At 43.4% G+C, this 17,707-nt stretch overlaps 1 protein-coding gene across 3 annotated transcripts in view; it reads right to left on the minus strand.

The window, feature by feature from the left end:
- Nucleotides 1–17,707, minus strand: part of ARHGAP35 (Rho GTPase activating protein 35) — a 134,646-nt gene that overhangs the window by 77,147 nt on the left and 39,792 nt on the right. For 2 of the 3 annotated variants that reach the window (XM_032262541.1, XM_032262543.1), the window contains exon 2: nucleotides 1,043–4,911. In XM_032262541.1, the coding sequence (XP_032118432.1) occupies nucleotides 1,043–4,723 (3,681 nt within the window). In that variant the 5' untranslated portion in view covers nucleotides 4,724–4,911. Of the gene's footprint in view, nucleotides 1–1,042; nucleotides 4,912–8,122; nucleotides 8,284–17,707 lie in introns of all 3 variants that reach the window. The other variant, XM_032262542.1, reaches the window with a different exon arrangement.

Raw genomic sequence — 17,707 nt, forward strand, 5'->3', positions numbered from 1 at the left:
CCAGGCTAGTCTCAAACTCCTGACCTCAAGTGATCTGCCCACCTCAGCCTCCCAAAGTGCTGGGATTACAGGCATAAGCCACCAAGCCTGGCCTATATAAAGAGTATTTCAGTATTTCTAAATCAGCTTTGGCAATTGGGGGTGGAGAGAAGAGTATTTCTCTCTACTCCAAATGGAAAAAAAAAAGACAAAGTTGAGAAGCACTTTTTCTTTCTCAAAGCCTAAGCCCAAGGGGACAGAGTAGCTCTCTGCCCTGCAAACTACAAACTACAATTCTACACAGGATAAGACACTTCACCTGCTCCTGCCTCTACATATGACGAGTAGGCCCGATGTTTATCATGTATACAGTTAACTTTTCCTTTTCCGTCCCTGTCCCACTGGTGATCCCTAAATAAAACCCAAGTTTCTAACTGATAGCGGCAGCAGCTCCCTTGAAGATAAAATAATAGAGCTGGATGGTGTTCCAACTTAACAAATACAGGACAGGTTTGTAACTCTCAGTGGTAATTTTCTCTGTTTTCATTTATGTACTCAAAGACTTGTCACTGATTTGTGCGTGCAAGTCACCATCCAATCTTTCACCAATCTAAAGTGCCGCAGCCTTCACAGGTCAGTGAGGGAGGAAAGGCTCACTGAAGAGATGTATGGTAAAATGTGAAATGCTTAGCAGTGAGAGACCACAGCAAGCAGCTTTGGGTTCCGGTGTCTCAGTGGAAGGAAGGGCAAGTGTATTGTCACTGCGCTTGGCTACTTGTCAAGATAATGACAAGTTCTGTGTTATCTGCTCATTTTGCTAATTAATTAACTATTGTTTTAGATAACAACAACTCAGACTATCCAGAGTCCTAACTACTTGAGAGCTGCCAATAGTAGTAGCTAATTGAGGCACTGTTTTTTTATGCTAAGTCAAACACACACAGAGGGCAGCTGTTTTTTACCTGAATAGGTTGTCTTTGAAAAATCATCATCATCAAGCAACCCTCATGCAGCTGCAGCCCGTGTACACAGCGCTCTGACTCATCCTAGACTGGTATCTCACCTTAGTGTTTCTCCTTAGACTGCGAAGAATGTTCCTCTTCCTCGGGTCTTCGTCTGTTTCGTATGGAATGACGGCATTGTCCCCTTTATAACCTTGGGATGCCTGATCCTCCTCCTTCTTCCGGATGGGCCCCAGCTCATCATCACTCCCCACGCTGAAGCTGGTTCGGTAACTAGCAAACCGCCCCAGCCGGGTGCATCTCGTCCTGTACAGCACTGGCTTGCTCACGATGGAAACCTTGCGACCTCGCTCTAGAGAGCTGGTGTCCATTTCACTGTCGGAACCATTCCCGCTGCCGTTGGACTGGGCTTTGTTGATATTCCGAATGGTGATGATTTTGCCTTGGGTGCTGTCATGGGGCACAGAGTATATGTTTTCTTCTTCATTCCTTGGCTTCACCACAGCATCCATGGGCTCAGCATAGTCAGAAGGATCAAACCCATCCTGAGGCAGCCAGGGGCTAGAAGACACAGACTTCCTCTGTCCATCCCTATGGCCTTGGTCTAAATAAGACAGATCCCCCTTTGTAATTTCAAAATGAACAGGAGGCTTTGGTTTGACTGGCGGAGGTACTTTGTTGTTCAGTTTACTCTCAAAATTGCTCATAATGAAAGACAGCCCATCGTTTCCCTCCAGTTCCATAGAGAGCTTAGAATGGTCTTTGGACAGAGAAGGCAGTGATGTGTCCTCTCGAAACAGGCTGTAAGATGGCTCGATATCTTCTTCCGAATCCTGCAGGTTTGAGTTGCAGAGCGGTGACCCTGCCCGGGGGGAGTTGAACACCTCTTCGGTGGTGCTACAGGCCTCGGCAGCATTATCGTACATGTGAGTAGCCTCGATTATGTTCTTTTTCTCCACCACATCTTTAAAAAACGGGTGAAAGATCTCAAGTTTATGCTGGGGTTGGCTACAGGGGATGCTTGTGAACCTTCCGTCAATTTCTTGAGCAATCTCCTCCCCCTCAGTCAGCTGTTCCCGACTTAAGTCATTGTCTAGGACATCGACAGCGCCATCGGTGAGTGCTACGAGCTGAATAGGGATAATGTCCTGCACTTCACAAAGAAAGGCACGCAACATAGCCAAAGAGGCCTTACGTTTGGCTGAATAAAAAACAATGTACCCATGAACCAACCGGCTCTTTCTGATGCTAAACGAGGAATGGTATGAAAGAACAGACAGCTCAATCCGCTTCTTGTGTAGTCCGATTGGTAGTTCAAGTAAAACAGAGTTGTTGCTTCCACAATGGGAAGACTTACAGGTTTGGGACTGAAGGACAGGAAAAAGTATGTCATCTGCACTAAAAGGATCTCCACACATCAGACACATAACAATTCGCAGGTCAATATCAGCCAAATCTTTGATGCTAGCAGTAGAACTGACCAGGTTTAAGTTACGCTTAGAGTCCAAGAGTCCCTTCAAAACTTGACTGATTTGCTTTTCATTAATGTTGCGTCCATAACCAATGCCGGCAGAAGCAGGGTCGAGAAAGACACACTGAAGTTTGCTAGCAATTTGCTGACCTTGCTGGATTAAGCTATGCAGAGTCTCTCCACTGGTGTCTCCTCTCTTGTTAACCAAAATTAATGTCAGGGGGAGGTGGACTAAATGATTATCCCTCCGACCAAGCGTGGACTCTCTACTTTTCTCTATACTTTCCACTACATAGGATAGTGATTCCTTTGAATTGTAAAGGCAGAGACAGCCGTGGGGCTGAAATGTTGGCGTCTGGAAAGAGTTCACAGGAAGCCTGACATTCCCCTCTATTGGCCTCAGGGAAAGCTCATACATTTTACCATCTATCACATACTTGTCATCATTTGTACAAAGGGCTCGAATCTCATTGGCCAACTCTCGGGCAAGGCCATCTTTGCCCAATATAACCAAGTTGATTCTATCAATGTTGGGGTCAGAGAGTGAATTTTTTTGATTCCGGTCAGACGGCCGGATAAACCGAGAACTAATCAAGTGCTCAATCTTAGCGTCCACACAAGCTGGGCAGCTGGGGCATGTCTCCTTTGTTGGGTGGTACACAAAATGAATGTGCTTCAGAATAAGGGCATCACGCTCTGCTTGGAGCTTCTGTAATGCTTTAAATCGCTGTTCCTCTCCCAGAACGTCCTGAATGACACCCATCTTCTCCTTGCTGGGCTTAGCATCCAGCTCCAGCTCATAAAACAATTCGGAATATTCCAGAAGCAACTCCTGAAAGTCTTCCTTTGCTTTATCTATAATTTGCTTTTGGTGTTTGCCATAAATATCCATGTATACAGATTCTTCCAGCCACTGGTAGAAATCTTCATTCATGATAAAACTACGGGCCTCTTCCCAAGGTTTTCCGGGAGTTATGAAAAGAGAGGTCTCTAGGTTTTCTTTAAATGCCCTTCGCATCTCAACTCTTTTCCTCTCGTTCCTCAGCTTCTCTAAGTGGGCCTCGTACAGCTGTTCTGCAGGGACGGTATCCATTAAATCAAAGGGAATCCGTTCATTTTCCATGTTGTCAATGTGGCTGGTGGCATCCCATGGTGTCTCTTCAAGCACAACAAACCACTTCAAGAATTCTGGCTTGGTTTCTAGGAGCTTTTTGGTTTTTATGCAGCTTAGGTGGTCTATTTCATCTAGATTAGGTATAAGAGCTTCAAAAGCTAATGGCAGGGCTGCCAGGTACAGCTTTCTCCTACGCTCGATATGCTCGTGCTTGAGGCGGTGGATGTGCTGGAGAAACAGCTTCTTGGCTTTCTGAGTCCCTTCCAGGTAGACATAGTCTTGGTATTCTGGAGAGGCCTGCATCTTTCGGCTGACACTCAACCAGTTCTCATTGTGGTTTTTCACAATGCGACTCACCAGCCACTCATACTTGTCTTTTGCTGTAGCTATCTGCTGACTCTGCTGCTTGAGAGCTTCAAAATAAGGAATGATTTTTGTCTTTCCCCGACTTTTATCAATGAGTTGCACTAAGGTGCTGAAAGCCAAGTCCACATTTACATTGGACCTCGCTGAGGTCTCCACAACCTGGAGGTTCTTTTTGCTTAAGGCGAAAGTATGTGCATCTCTAATGTACCGCTCAACACCTTCGTCACACTTAGTCAGGACCACCACTATGGGCTTTTTTGTTTTTGCAAGCTGATTGTAGAGATTGGAGACAAACTTGAGCTGGTCATCAAAGTTCCTATTCATGCCCCTGCTAACGTCGATACCAAGAAGAAAACCATCAACGAGCAGCTTTCCATCTGGCATTTGCTTCTGTTCAAAGTCCTGCTCCAGCCCCAGCTGGTCAGTGCAAAAGTACATGAGTTTTTCAGCTGATGCGAGCTTGGTTGCAGCAGCTCTCTTAATATAGGGCTGCAGGGCCGTGCTTCGATGAGGTTGAAAAGTCTGATCATCAATAAATTCAGTCTGTTCCACAATGTGCATCTTACATTCCACACAGTCCTCCAGGGAGCGGCTAACTTCTCCCCAGTAGAGGAAGTGGTCATTATTGACCACTCGCCCTCCAAAGTCACTGGTGCTGAGGACGGAGGTATGGTCCAAGTGAAACTCGTCAGCACTTGGGCGCACAAAGCGGTTGCACAAACAAGACTTTCCAATCCCACACTGGCCCTTCTCCTTCTCGGTCCCAGACAATCCCACCACACTGATGTTGTAGGTGGGAATTCGGACATCTTGCTTTCTTGCCATCATCATCGTCGACACATCCTGCCACGATCGGCCACTTCCGAGATCAGATTAGTGTTTCCAACGGACCAGACGGCTTCCTACATTATTAGTGGGGGTGGGCTGGACATGCAGCAAAAACGCCAGGTCCCATAGTGTTGTATACCAGTATGGTCACTGTTCGCCACTTCTCATCGCCAAATAGCCAACATTTCTTCCTAGGGGAGGAAAAAAAAGACAACCTATCAGCATCATAGTTTTAGAACCAAATTTTAATCAATGAACTACAGTAAAAATCAACTTTTTATTCAACAAGTATTTAGTAAACATCTCATATGTCAGGCCTTGTGCTGGGTGAGAGCAAATAAGACTTATATCAATGTGTCCTCAGAGAGGTACAATCTAGTCCAATGGAGGAAAACATAAGTAAGCAGTTTTTTTTGTGCTAAGTGCTAAAACAAGGGTGTGAAGGCTCCCTGGAAAAAGGGCTGATTCCAAGGTTAGGGTAGGATAGGAACAAGATGAGCCTGGAACATCTTTTTATGCAAGAAAAAAAAACAATGGGGCATCTCACAAGGACACAGGAGCCAGCCTGAAGGGGCTTCCACTGGCCAACTCTGGGACAATTTGAGTGGCAAAATAATTAAGTATGGTAATGAATTATAAACCCGTTGCAAAAAAAAACAGGAACCTAGGCCGGGCGCGGTGGCTCATGCCTTTAATCCCAGCACTTTGGGAGGCCAAGGCAGGTGGCTGAGGTCAGGAGTTCGAGATCAGCCTGGCCAACATGGTGAAACCCCGTCCCTACTAAAAATATAAAAATTATCTGGGTGTGGTGACAAGCACCTGTATTCCCAGCTACTTGGGTGGCTGAGGCAGGAGAATTGCTTGAACCTGGGAGGTGAAGGTTGCGGTGAGCCGAGATCGAGTCACTGCACTCAAGCCTGGGCAATAGAGTAAGACTGTCAAAACAACAACAAAACATGGAAGCAACCCAAAGCATCCACCTACACATGGATAGATAAGCAAAATGTGATACATACATACAATATAATATTATTCACAATTTATTTTTATTTTATTTCATTTTTTGAGACAGATTCCTGCTCTGTCACCCAGGCTGGAGTGCAGTGGTGCGACCTTGGCTCATTGTAACCTTTGCCTCCCGGGTTCAAGCAATTCTCCTGCTTCAGTCTCACGAGTAGTTGGGATTACAGGTATGTGCCACCATGCCTAACTAACTTTTGTATTTTTAGTAGGAACGGGGTTTCACCATGTTGCCCAGGCTGGTCTCAAACACCTGGGCTCAGGTGATCTGCCTGCCCTGGCCTCCCAAAGTGGTGGGATTACAGGTATGAGCCATCACGCCTGGCCTAAGAAATTCTGAAAACATGGCTGAATCTTGAGCTAAGATTATGCTAAGTGAAATAAACCAGTCACAAAAAGACAAAGACTATATGATTCCACTTACATGCAGTAGTTAAGAGTAGCCAAACTCCTAGAGACAGAAAGTAGAACAGTGGTTGTCAGGGGCTGGGGGGAAGGTGGAAATGAAAAGTTACCGTTTAATGGGTACAGAGTTTCAGTCTTACAAGGTGGAAAGAGTTACAGAAAAAGTTGCATAACATTATGAAAGAACTTAATACCTGAACTGTATAGTTAAAAATGATTAAAATGGCAAGTTTTATGTTATGTGTATTTTAACACAGTAAAAAAAAAATAAATAAATAAAATAAAAAATAAGAAATGCAGGAAGGATAAACCCCCCAAAATAAAATATTTTATCAATGTAAAACTATAAGTAGCTATCATGTGAAAGAATATCGCCGCTTTTAGGAAATTCACACCTTAGTATTTTGGAGGGAAGGGCCATAAGGTATGTAACTGGTCCCACTCCAAAAATTATGCATATAGAAAGAGTAAGAACACAAATGGGGTGGTAAATTGAAAAACAATAGATGAATCTGGGTAAAGCATATAGGATACTCCTTTGGGCTACTTTTATAAGTTTTCAATCATTTCCAAATAAAAAAAATTAAGGGTGTAAATACAAGATGGTTTCCCTGACAAGAACACAAGCTCTGTGAGGCTCATCCCCTGTCTAGTTCTCTTCTGTGTCCTCAGCCTATGACACAGAGCTTGACACAAATATTTACTGAAAGAATCAATAACTGAATGACTATTCAGCATATTGAAGGGTTCCCAAGCCCAGCCTTTTAGATTTAGGAAAGCCTTTCTGTAGGAAGTTCCAACTCCGGTGAGACCTGAAGTATGAAGTGCATTTAAGACAGAGGGACAGAGCGTGCAAGATCCTTCCTTCCCTGAAAAAAAGCACAGCCAGCTGGGAGAACCAGCTGGAATAAAGTACGGGGGGAAAGAGTGGGTAAGATGCATTAGCAAGGAATCAGGGACTGGATCAAACCACTGTTTGGATTCTTTCCTGAAGGCTATGGGGGACCATAGAATGTGGCCAAAACATGGCACCTTAAAGGACCTAAAGTTTTAACAGCTTAAGTAACAAACTGTTACGACTTACAGTCCTTAGCAACTTTCCAGCTGAAATCGGTAGAATAACTAGTCTTTTGACTGCCTCCATATAAACGGTCTTCCGGCTATGACAGTTTATGCTGCACTGCAGTTTACTTATATACTCCAATACGACTGTGCAAGCACTGAACCTGCAGCCAAATGAACAGTCTCCCAAGACAATCACAAAGATGAGAATCTGAAATGAACAGAGCAATTTTCTTCTGAATCTTATTTATATTTGGAGGAACCCAGCCTTGCCATGACCTCAATATGCTTTTGTGAGCCTACTGCATAAGAAATGCCACCGGAAGTCAGACCACCATGCATTATTCTGACTGACATCAGGGAGCAATGAATGGGAGAGTTCAATTGTCCCCTGTGATGATAACCTCACAAAAGGTCACAGACCTTTTCCAAACGTCCATAGCTTCCTTCCGATATCCCAGAAAGCCAAACCTTCTATGGAAACAAAATGTGACTAGATGTAATATGCAAAAACTGACTATTTTAAAAAGAGAAATCTTAATGACTGTAGGCAATTGCCTCCCGATAATGGCATGTTCCGAAAGACGCCATGTTCTTGAATTCAGTAGGAACAAGCAGGGTATCCATGGGAAAGAAAAACAAACCTTCCCCATCCTCTACTTTCCTAGGTGATTGCTTACATAAACAAAATTACAAGATGCTTATGAATATCTAAAGCATGTTTACACACATCCTCTGAAATACCTAACAGGAAATATCTGTACAAAATCAATTACTCTGTAATACACATATATAATTTTATTTCAATCCATGAAGCCACTTAGGTTTAACAGAGCCTCAGACAGGACTGCTGATGAAGGGTTAAGGAAGTCAAGGGTGCTCATCTGACAGATTCCTTCTCTATCAACTCCTTACCCCAGGATCTGTCAGGTCTTGAGGTCACCAATCTTGAAATGCAACTTGGTAGCATCGGTCCTACTTGAAGTGACTGCTGCATGCAATTGGCAGGTCATCCCTTGTCTGTGACTCAATTATTCTCTGTAAAGTGGGTCTAATATCTATCCCTTCACAGAAATCTGAAGGAAAAACAGAACAAAACACCAGCTCTCAAACCTCAAGAAATAAAGATATTGGCTCTATTTTGAAATGAACTAAAATGTATTATTCCATCCAACACTTTGGTTATTTACACATTTTAATGGCATATTTTTAGTTATTTGAAGGATGCTAAAGAAAGCAAAACTCTGAAGAATGCAGAACCGATTATTTTATTTTATGAGATGGAGTCTTGCTCTGTCACCCATGCTGGAGTGCAGTGGTGTAATCATAGCTGACCACAGCCTCCAACTCCTGGGCTCAAGTGATCCTTCCAGTTCAGGATCCCAAGTAGCTGGGACTACAGGTACAAGCCACCACACCTGGCTAATTTATTATTATTATTATTATTATTTAGAAATTGGGTCTTGCTATGTTTCCCAGGCTGGTCTCAAACTCTTGGCCTCAAGCAATCCTCCCACCTCAGCCTCCCAAAGTGCTGAGATCATAGGCATGAGCCACTGTGCCCAGCCACAACGAACATTTTTAAACCCAGAATGCTGCTGATCACTAAAATAGCTACAAAAAATGAAAATCAGCTGGCATGCAAGTGGTTAATTTTGGGACACCTGGTAACTTTCCACATGTTAGAAACCTAATAAGTTTCTTGGTGTAAGTATACTCTTCTTAGCTTTGATGTCTGGATAATGCAGTTTTACTGGTTCCTCAATTGGACTGAATTACACAGTAAACAAAGACTGTTAGAAATCTAAAAACGTCTCAAACACTTGCTTTAAAGGAAATAACTAAGTGCTTGGTCACAAATACATTCAACTTTTCTAAGAGGTGGGTTAAAAAAATTAGCTGAGTCACTAAATTTAATGATCTGAAGGCCACAAAGAAAGAGAAAGTAGGAGACAGGGCATATCCAAGACTTCACGATGTCTTTAGAGTTTAAATCTGATGGGAACCAGTGTTCTTAGCAGGCAACTAAGACACACAACAGAATCTGAATGCCCATTCTAATAATTTTTCCAACGCTAATTCGTCTAAAACGCAAGAGTTAAAACAGAAGGGAAAAAAGGGATCCTTTAAAACGGTAACTACTTTTATCTTTGAGCTTAAGAGAGATACTTACATTAGAAAAATAAAAACACAGGACTTAATAGTTTCCCATTTTATGCCATGAGTCAGCTACTTCAGAGAGGAAAACTTCCCAAGTATTTTGGTTTCTGCTGTAATAAAATATAACGCCTTCTTCAAACTTGTCACCAAGCATCTAGAGTTGTTTGTAATCTGTTTAACCAAGACACCAGCTTCCCACCAGAGTGCCTCAACTGGAAGATAGAAGGAGGGTGTTTTCTTTTTTAACACCTCTATGAAACACCCAGGGCAAGAAGTGGTAACATTCCCAAGATAGCACACATTTTTGTAGGACCCAGAAATGCCACCGTGATCCCAGATTTACTATGACTGGGAAAGTTCACACTGTCAACAGCTCTATCAGCATATGCCTGGAAGTGTGTAGATCACCCTTCCAACCCAGCCGCCTTGTCCCTCTCTCCCCAAAGTAGGAAATGTTTGTGTACTCCGTAATCTAGAATGCCCCCTAAGACACCAAATCTTCCACCATTATCCATAATCAAAATTATCATCTCCACTTATAAGAATATTCAACAACCTCTGAAAACACATTGAGTTTTAAATAATCACATACAGATCATCACCAACTAATAACACTATAAGGAAATAATTTCACACAGAACTACAAGCAAAGGAAGTAAAATATTTATCACAATTTTCCTTAACCTCAATAGGGGAAAGAAATAGAAATAGAAATCATAACTAACGGAGAGCTAAAAGCATTCTTTAAACCTCCTTAAAACCTCATATTTCTCAACATCTTACATTTCTGAGTTTTCAAAGCTATGAATTCCCATTAGCAGCTGGTTGAAATGTTTGCATTTGGTAGATACTTGAAAAGACTCAGTTGGAGGGTAGGAAGGGTAGGACAAGAAATCCATCGACATAGGAAGCACTTGCCACGTCAGGGAGACACGGCAGTTTTCCAGAAGAATGTATCATATTTACCAAATAGGCCAGGAAGGATGAGATATAAAGGCTCCAGTAAGAAGAGAACACTTCTTCCAATAAGAAGAAGGCTCACACCTGTAATCCCAGCACTCTGGGAGGCCGAGGCAGGTGGATCACCTGAGGTCAGGAGTTTGAGACTAGCCTGGCCAACATGGTGAAACCCCATCTCTACTAAAAACACAAAAATTAGCTGGGCACAGTGGCAGGCATTAGTAATCTCAGCTACTTGGGAGGCTGAGGGAGGAGAATCGCTTGAACCTGAGAGGCGGAGGTTGCAGTGAGCCAAGCTTGTGCCATTGCACTCCAGCCTGGGCAACAAGAGTAAAATTCTGTCTTTAATAAAAAAAAAAAGCGGGGGGGGCGGGGAACACTGTTCTCTGGTTTATTAAAACCACTGAATTCAAGCAAAACATTTTCTAAAAACCCAATGCTTACATTTTCATACTAACAAATGTTAAAGTAAATTTTCTTGGGATTCTTCTTTGTTTTTTCTTTTGAATAAAGATAAATTAAAGAAGAAAAGTTGGAAGCGGAGTCCAAGGTCCTTATTCATCCAATTCATTCATCTGTAAAACCCCGATAAATTTAGAGAATCTTAATTAGTAATATGTAAAAATGATGTGTCAGGTGTAAACAGGAATGATAACCTTTTTGAATCTGAGTGAGATACAGAGGGCATTTTCATTTTCTGTGTATGATTTGTTAGAATCTGAAGCAATACCCTTATTCTACTCAGCTGTTTACATGAAGAGGATCTGACAGAAGGATTCCATCGAACTCAACAAGGACAACAGAACCTCTAAAACTGAGTAAAAGAGAAAGGTCCCCATTTGGTAGCTCTAGTTATACAGCAGCTAAATTCCCTCCTTCCTGCATATTTTAGAGTGTTAATCTTTTTTATTTTACCCTAATCTTTGGAATTAAGAACTGAAGTGTCCATCACCCAAATCAAATGCATACTTATACAGCAAAGAAAATGTGGTGAAACAAAGGAGGACGGCGTACTGTCTCTGCTGACGAGGATCTTGTAACTTACTTGAGAGACAATATTTACACTTAAAAGGAAAATCAATCAACCTGGACTAGGTGGGAAAGGTGTCAGGCAGAAGAAAAATTTGAATTGGTCCTTATAAGACTGGTAGCTTGGAGAGGTGACGTAAAAGGCATGAATAATAATGATTAAAATAGGAAAGCACAAACATGTTTTGGGACAGACTGACTGGAAAAGGGTTTTCAAGAATGGGAGACAGAAGATGAGAAGGGCAGTCAGGGCTCAGAGGACCAACAAACTGTGTGTTCACTCTGAGGATCAAATATGAAAATAATCAAGCGGAGGGCAGTGGCTCACACCTGTAATCCCAGCACTTGAGCCCAGGAGTTCAAGAACAGTGAGAACCCTTCTCTACAAAAAATTTAGGCTGGGCATGGTGGCTCATACCTGTAATCCCTACACTTTGGAGGCTGAGGTGGGTAGATCACTTGAGCTCCAGCCCAGGCAACATGGCAAAACCCTTTCTCTACTAAAAATACAAAAAGTTAGCTGGGCGTGGTGATGCATGACTGTGGTCCCAGTTACTGGGGAGGCTGAAGTGGGAGGATCGCTTGAGCCCAGGAGGCAGAGGTTGCAGTGAGCTGAGATTGCTCCATGGCACTCCAGCCTGGGCAACAGAGTGAGACCCTGCCTCAAAAATTTTAAAGTGTGGTGTGGTGGCTCATGGTCTCACTATGTTACCCAGGCTGGTCTTGAACTCCTGTGCTCAAGCGATCCTCCCACTTCAGCCTCCCAAAGTGTTGGGATTACAGGTGTGAGCCATACCACTCTTGGTCCTAAAGTTAATTTTTTAAAGAGTAGTTACGAAAGAGTCTCTGACATTCCATTTAAATTTTTTTGTTTGTTTTTCCTTTTTTTTTTCTCTCCATTTATAATTTTTGCAAACATCCCTTCCTGCCCCTCTTGATTTGTCCTCCTCACCCCCATGCAATCCCTGCTTAAAGGTACTTCTGAATTCCAGGGTAGAAAAACAGAACTAAGTTGCTACCTTACCATCCTTGCCAGCCCACACTAAATACAGCAAGTAGCCCATTTTCCCCCCGCCACAGTTCTCAGGCTTCCGGGCTTGCAGAACTCTCAGGCTGGTCCCAAAGAAAGAGAACTTCTAAGCTATGTTATCCACAGGATGAAATCGAATTCCCCTGATGAATAAAAGGAGCTGCTTTTAGCAGAAGTACTTCCTTAAGCTTTATCCTCAGCAGCTTTCTACCAGGTAGCTATGGAATTCTAATTAAGCTATCTGATCAAAGAATAAGGCAAATATAAACAAAGACAAAATCAAAGCTAGGTAAGAAGTCCTTCTCACTGATTTAGCATAATTTCTGAGTTACGTATATTAAGAAAAACAACAACAAAAACCAGGATTCCGATAAGCTGTAAAAATATTCTACGTCAAAGAAAATAAAAAACCAAGGCAAATCAAAATTGGAGGCACTCCAATAGGCCTAGTATCGCAGCATAATTACTATTACCACAGTGAGCTGAGATCCTCACCAAGCCGAGATACAAAAAAATAGCCAAGTCTTACCTTTGAAATTTCCTGGCATTACGACCAATTTTACACTGATTTTCAAAATGGTAAATAAAACATGTATAATTAGTTCAGCAGTTGCTTCTAAAGACTTATAATCTATTACGGTTTTTTTTTTTTTTTTTTAAGCTTCTCAGTAGGAAAAAAGTTCCTTTTGAAAGAACATTCTCTATATAAATGTCCCTGAATATGCAAGAAGAGCTGCAACCAGCCAAATGTGCCTTGTCGACAAAGGACAGTGCTGAAGAAACAGGCATTTCTGTCAATTAGGAAAAATGGGGCAGCTTATTTTCGAGTCCAACAGTAAGCCTTACTATTCCCTGATGGCATGTTAGGATGGCATGAGGATTTCAGCCCATTATTTCTAATTATTCTTCTCTACTCACCTGCATTATTCTACAAATTGTCAGTCCTAAAACAGGCTATCATAAGTAATAAAAGTTATACAACATGTACACCCTTCTTTTAAAAACGATGGTTGGCTGTTATTTTATCTAATGCACCTGTACTGAGGAGAAGCTAAGAAGCTAAGAAACAGAATAAATGGAGCCAACTTCTAAATCCAGCAAATTTTAGTAGGGAACAATTTGGATTTACGGATTAAAGAAAGAACTAAAGATTCACACCAGCAAAATAAATACTTATAGTCATCTTTACATTTTCTGGCCTCCAAATTTACTTACATCCTTGTCTCATTTTAAGTGAAGTTAAAAACAGAGGCATGAGCCGGGCGCGGTGGCTCAAGCCTGTAATCCCAGCACTTTGGGAGGCAGAGGCGGGTGGATCACGAGGTCAAAAGATCGAGACCATCCTGGTCAACATGGTGAAACCCCGTCTCTACTAAAAATACAATACATTAGCTGGGCATGGTGGTGCGTGCCTGTAATCCCAACTACTCAGGAGGCTGAGGCAGGAGAATTGCCTGAACCCAGGAGGCGGAGGTTGCGGTGAGCCGAGATCGCGCCATTGCACTCCAGCCTGGGTAACATGAGTGAAACTCCGTCTCAAAAAAAAAAAAAAAAAAAAAAAACAGAGGCATGAGAGAAATGAAACAGTTACAAGGCAGAACATGAAGAGGGGCTGGAATTAGCACGGACTTGTGTCCTAGGGTTCAATTAATCATATTCATCATATTTGAAAATCTGCTAAATTGAGGTTGGTTGTTCCTATCTTCTAGAAATGAACATATGAGTTAATAGGTTTAAAATTAAATGGATTCTTTGAGTGAAAAGATGTTACATGGGGGCATTATTAATGAAAAGTCATTATAAAATATTTATTGTTCATATTTTTTATTAAGAAAAATATTATTATTATCATTTGTAGACAGGGTCTCACTCTATCACCCAGGCTGGAGTGCAGTCGTGTAATCACAGCTCACTGTGGCCTCAATGTCCTCAGGATCAGGTGATCCTCCCACCTCAGCCTCCAGAGTAGCCGGGACTACAAGTGTGTGCCATCATGCCTGGCTAACTTTTGTATTATTATTTTTTTTTTCTGAGATGGAGTTTTGCTCTTCTTGCCCAGGCTGAAGTGCAATGGCACGATCTGGGCTCACCTCAACCTTCATCTTTTGGGCTCAAGTGATCCTCCTGCCTCAGCCTCCAGAGTAGCTGCGATTACAGGTGCCTGCCACCATGCCTAGCTAATTTTGGATTTTTAGTAGAGACGGGGCTTCTCCATGTTGGTCAGGCTGGTCTTGAACTCCTGACCTCAGGTGATCTGCACACCCGGGCCTTCCAAAGTGCTGGGATTACAGGCATGAGCCACAACGCCCAGCTGCTTTATACACTTTTCTATGCACCCTCCCCCTTCTACACTAGGCCCCTGCCTGGGGTCATGTCAAACAGGTGACTCTAATCCTGGCTACATAGCAAGAGAGAAGAAATGCAGAGAAGGAGCACCCTGGGGAGCCCTGGATGGAACTGGCAGGTTTTCAGGGCTACTAAGAAGGCTCAACAGGTGGCCTTTCAGCCTCAAGAGAGCAAGCCCAGTTTGATCTGTTTCTGTTTCTTTTTGTGAGACAGAGTCTTACTCTGTCGCTCAGGCTGGAGTACAGTGGCATAATCATGACCTACTGCAGCCTCGATCTCCTGGCTCAAGCAATCCTCCCACCAAGCTTCCTGAATGGCTGGACCACCATGCCCACCTACTTTTTATAATTTTTATTTTTTGTAAAGACAGGACCTCACTATATTGCCCAGGCTGGTGTAGAACTCTTAGGCTCAAGCAATCCTCTCAACTTGGCTTCCCAAAGTGCTGGAGTTACAGGTGTGAGCCACCTTACCCAGCCTTTGATCTGTTTCATATGTTGGTGTCCTATGTTAAAAAAAAATAATACTGTGGCTGGGTGTGGTGGCTCATGCCTGTAATCCCAGCACTTTGGAAGGCCGAGGCAGGTGGATCACGACGTCAGGAGTTCGAGACCAGCATGGCCAAGATGGTGAAACCCCGTCTCTACTAAAAATACAAAAATTAGTAGGGCACGGTGGCAGGCGCCTGTAATCCCAGCTACTTGGGAGGCTGAAGCAGGATAATCGTTTGAAACTGGGCAGCAGAAGTTGCAGTGAGCCGAGATCGCACCACTGCACTCCAGCCTGGATGACAGAGTGAGATTCCAGAATCTCAACAACAAAAAAAAGTTTTAAGTACTATAGGGTTTTTTTTGAGACGGAGTCTCGCTCTGTCATCCAGGTTGGAGTACGGTGGTGCAATCTCGGCTCACTGCAACCTCCGCCTCCAGGATTCAAATGATTCTCCCGCCTCAGCCTCCCAAGTAGCTGGGACTACAGGCACATGCCACCACACCCAGCTAATTTTTGCATTTTTAGTAAGACAGGCTGGTCTCGATCTCCCGACCTTGTGATCCACCCGCCTCAGCTTCCCAGTGTGCTGGGATTACAGGCATGAGCCACTGCACCCACTACAGTTTTTTTTTTTTAAAGCAGTTCAAAAAACTTCATGGTTCAAAAAACCATTTAATGCTCAGACATCTGGTGTTCTAATTCCAACCTAGGCCAGGAGACAAGGGTCAGAAAGAGCCTTGTAATCTACCCCCAAACCTTTTTTCTCCTCCTCTTGTTTGATAAGCCTATCCAGAAGAGTAACTGCTGAGACAGAGAGAAAGGGAATAACTCAGCTAGAGAGACATGAACCCCAGTCCAGAACCCAGGTCTCCTGATACCACCCCCAGCTTCTGTCCCCCCAGTCCCCTACACTGCACTGGCTGGAGAACAGAAATGCAGAGCACAGGCACATATGGCGGGAGACGCTGGGGGCAAGTCTGTGGAGGGCCCGGACATGCTAAAGACAGTCTGGACTTCTTCCTCTGACGAACCACAGCCTTTTACGCAAGAATGGCTTGGTCAAGACCAGGCTGGAGAAGGGAACTTTGACAGTAATCTGCGTACTCTCCCCGCTCCCTACCTCTGTCCTGCTATTTCATCCTCACCCACTGGATAAACGCTTCCCATGTAAAGGCCAACTTCAACCTGGTCATAATAAGCACTATGAAAAACAATTGCTTATGATGGAATCATGGAAACGCTGACACAGTGGTGGTGTGAGATGCTCCTTTGAAATGCCTTGTTAGGCCCAGTCTTTGTAATTTCGTGGTGGCTCACAGGAAGCGCCTGGGAGCCAGATGCTTTCTGCCTGTGCTCAAGGCCGTAATTTCCTTCCCATACTCAAACCGATGACCCTGTGTCTCCCTAACAGGGGAGTTAGCCAAGGGAACAGGGCAGATAAAGAAAAAGCAAAATTTGAAGAAAACTGGCTAATTTGAAAAAAATTCCAAAGATTCCTCTTGAGATGAACAACTAAAAAGACTCCTAGAGGAACATGATTTGCTGTCTCTCCAAATAAAAGCCCCTGGAAGGCAGGCAGAGCTGGGAGGGCTGGCAGCCAGCTCCCTCAGGTCACAGATGTGGAAGCTGAAGGGGAGAGGGGAGGGCAGTCCCAGAAGCTGCTGTCAGAGCTGTCTGTGCCCTAAGAAGGGCCTTGCTCCCACTCCCCCACTACCCCGTGCTGTCTCTCCACTCTCTGCAGAGGTGATCACATTCATCAAGACCCTAGAGTCAAAGTAACTGGGAAGGGGACAAAAAAGAATGACATCCAGCCGGTCTCATTTATTACAGCAATAATCTCCACCCATCACTAAATGCATACATCTATAAAATTCTGCTTATACGTTCTATATAGCACCTAGCCACTGCTCAACACTTCAAGACACATTTCAGAGAAAAAAAAAAAAATTTCAAACTATAAGTAACACATCCTGTTGGAGAGCCTGAAAATAACTAAGAAAACATTTGTGATCATACAAGGAATTGAATAAGTAGCATTTTCTTTTTTTCTTTTTTTGAGACGGAGTCTTACTCTGTTGCCCAGACTGAAGTGCAGTGTGAAGCGATCTCGGCTGACTGCGACCTCCGCCTCCCAGGTTCAAGTGATTCTCCTGCCTCAGCCTCCTGAATAGCTGGGATTACAGGCACGTGCCACCACGCCTAGCGAATTTTTGTATTTTTAGTAAAGATGGGGTTTCACTATGTTGGTCAGGCTGTCTTGAACTCTTAGCCTATGATCCACCTGTTTCGGCCTCCCAAAGTGCTGGTATTACAGGCCTGAGCCACCGCCCCAGCCATAAGTAGCATTTTCTGTGAAGTGCTAGCTTCATGATTTTCCTTTAGATAAGAGACCAGAATAGTAATTTGTTCTTCCTTATCAATTGCCATTCCTTAGAAAGTGCTTGGCCAGTAATTTCAGGAAGATCAATGAGTCATCTCTTATC

Source organism: Sapajus apella, unplaced genomic scaffold, assembly GCF_009761245.1.
Source record: "Sapajus apella isolate SASKATOON/1434 unplaced genomic scaffold, GSC_monkey_1.0 scaffold130, whole genome shotgun sequence".
NCBI lineage: Eukaryota > Metazoa > Chordata > Mammalia > Primates > Cebidae > Sapajus > Sapajus apella.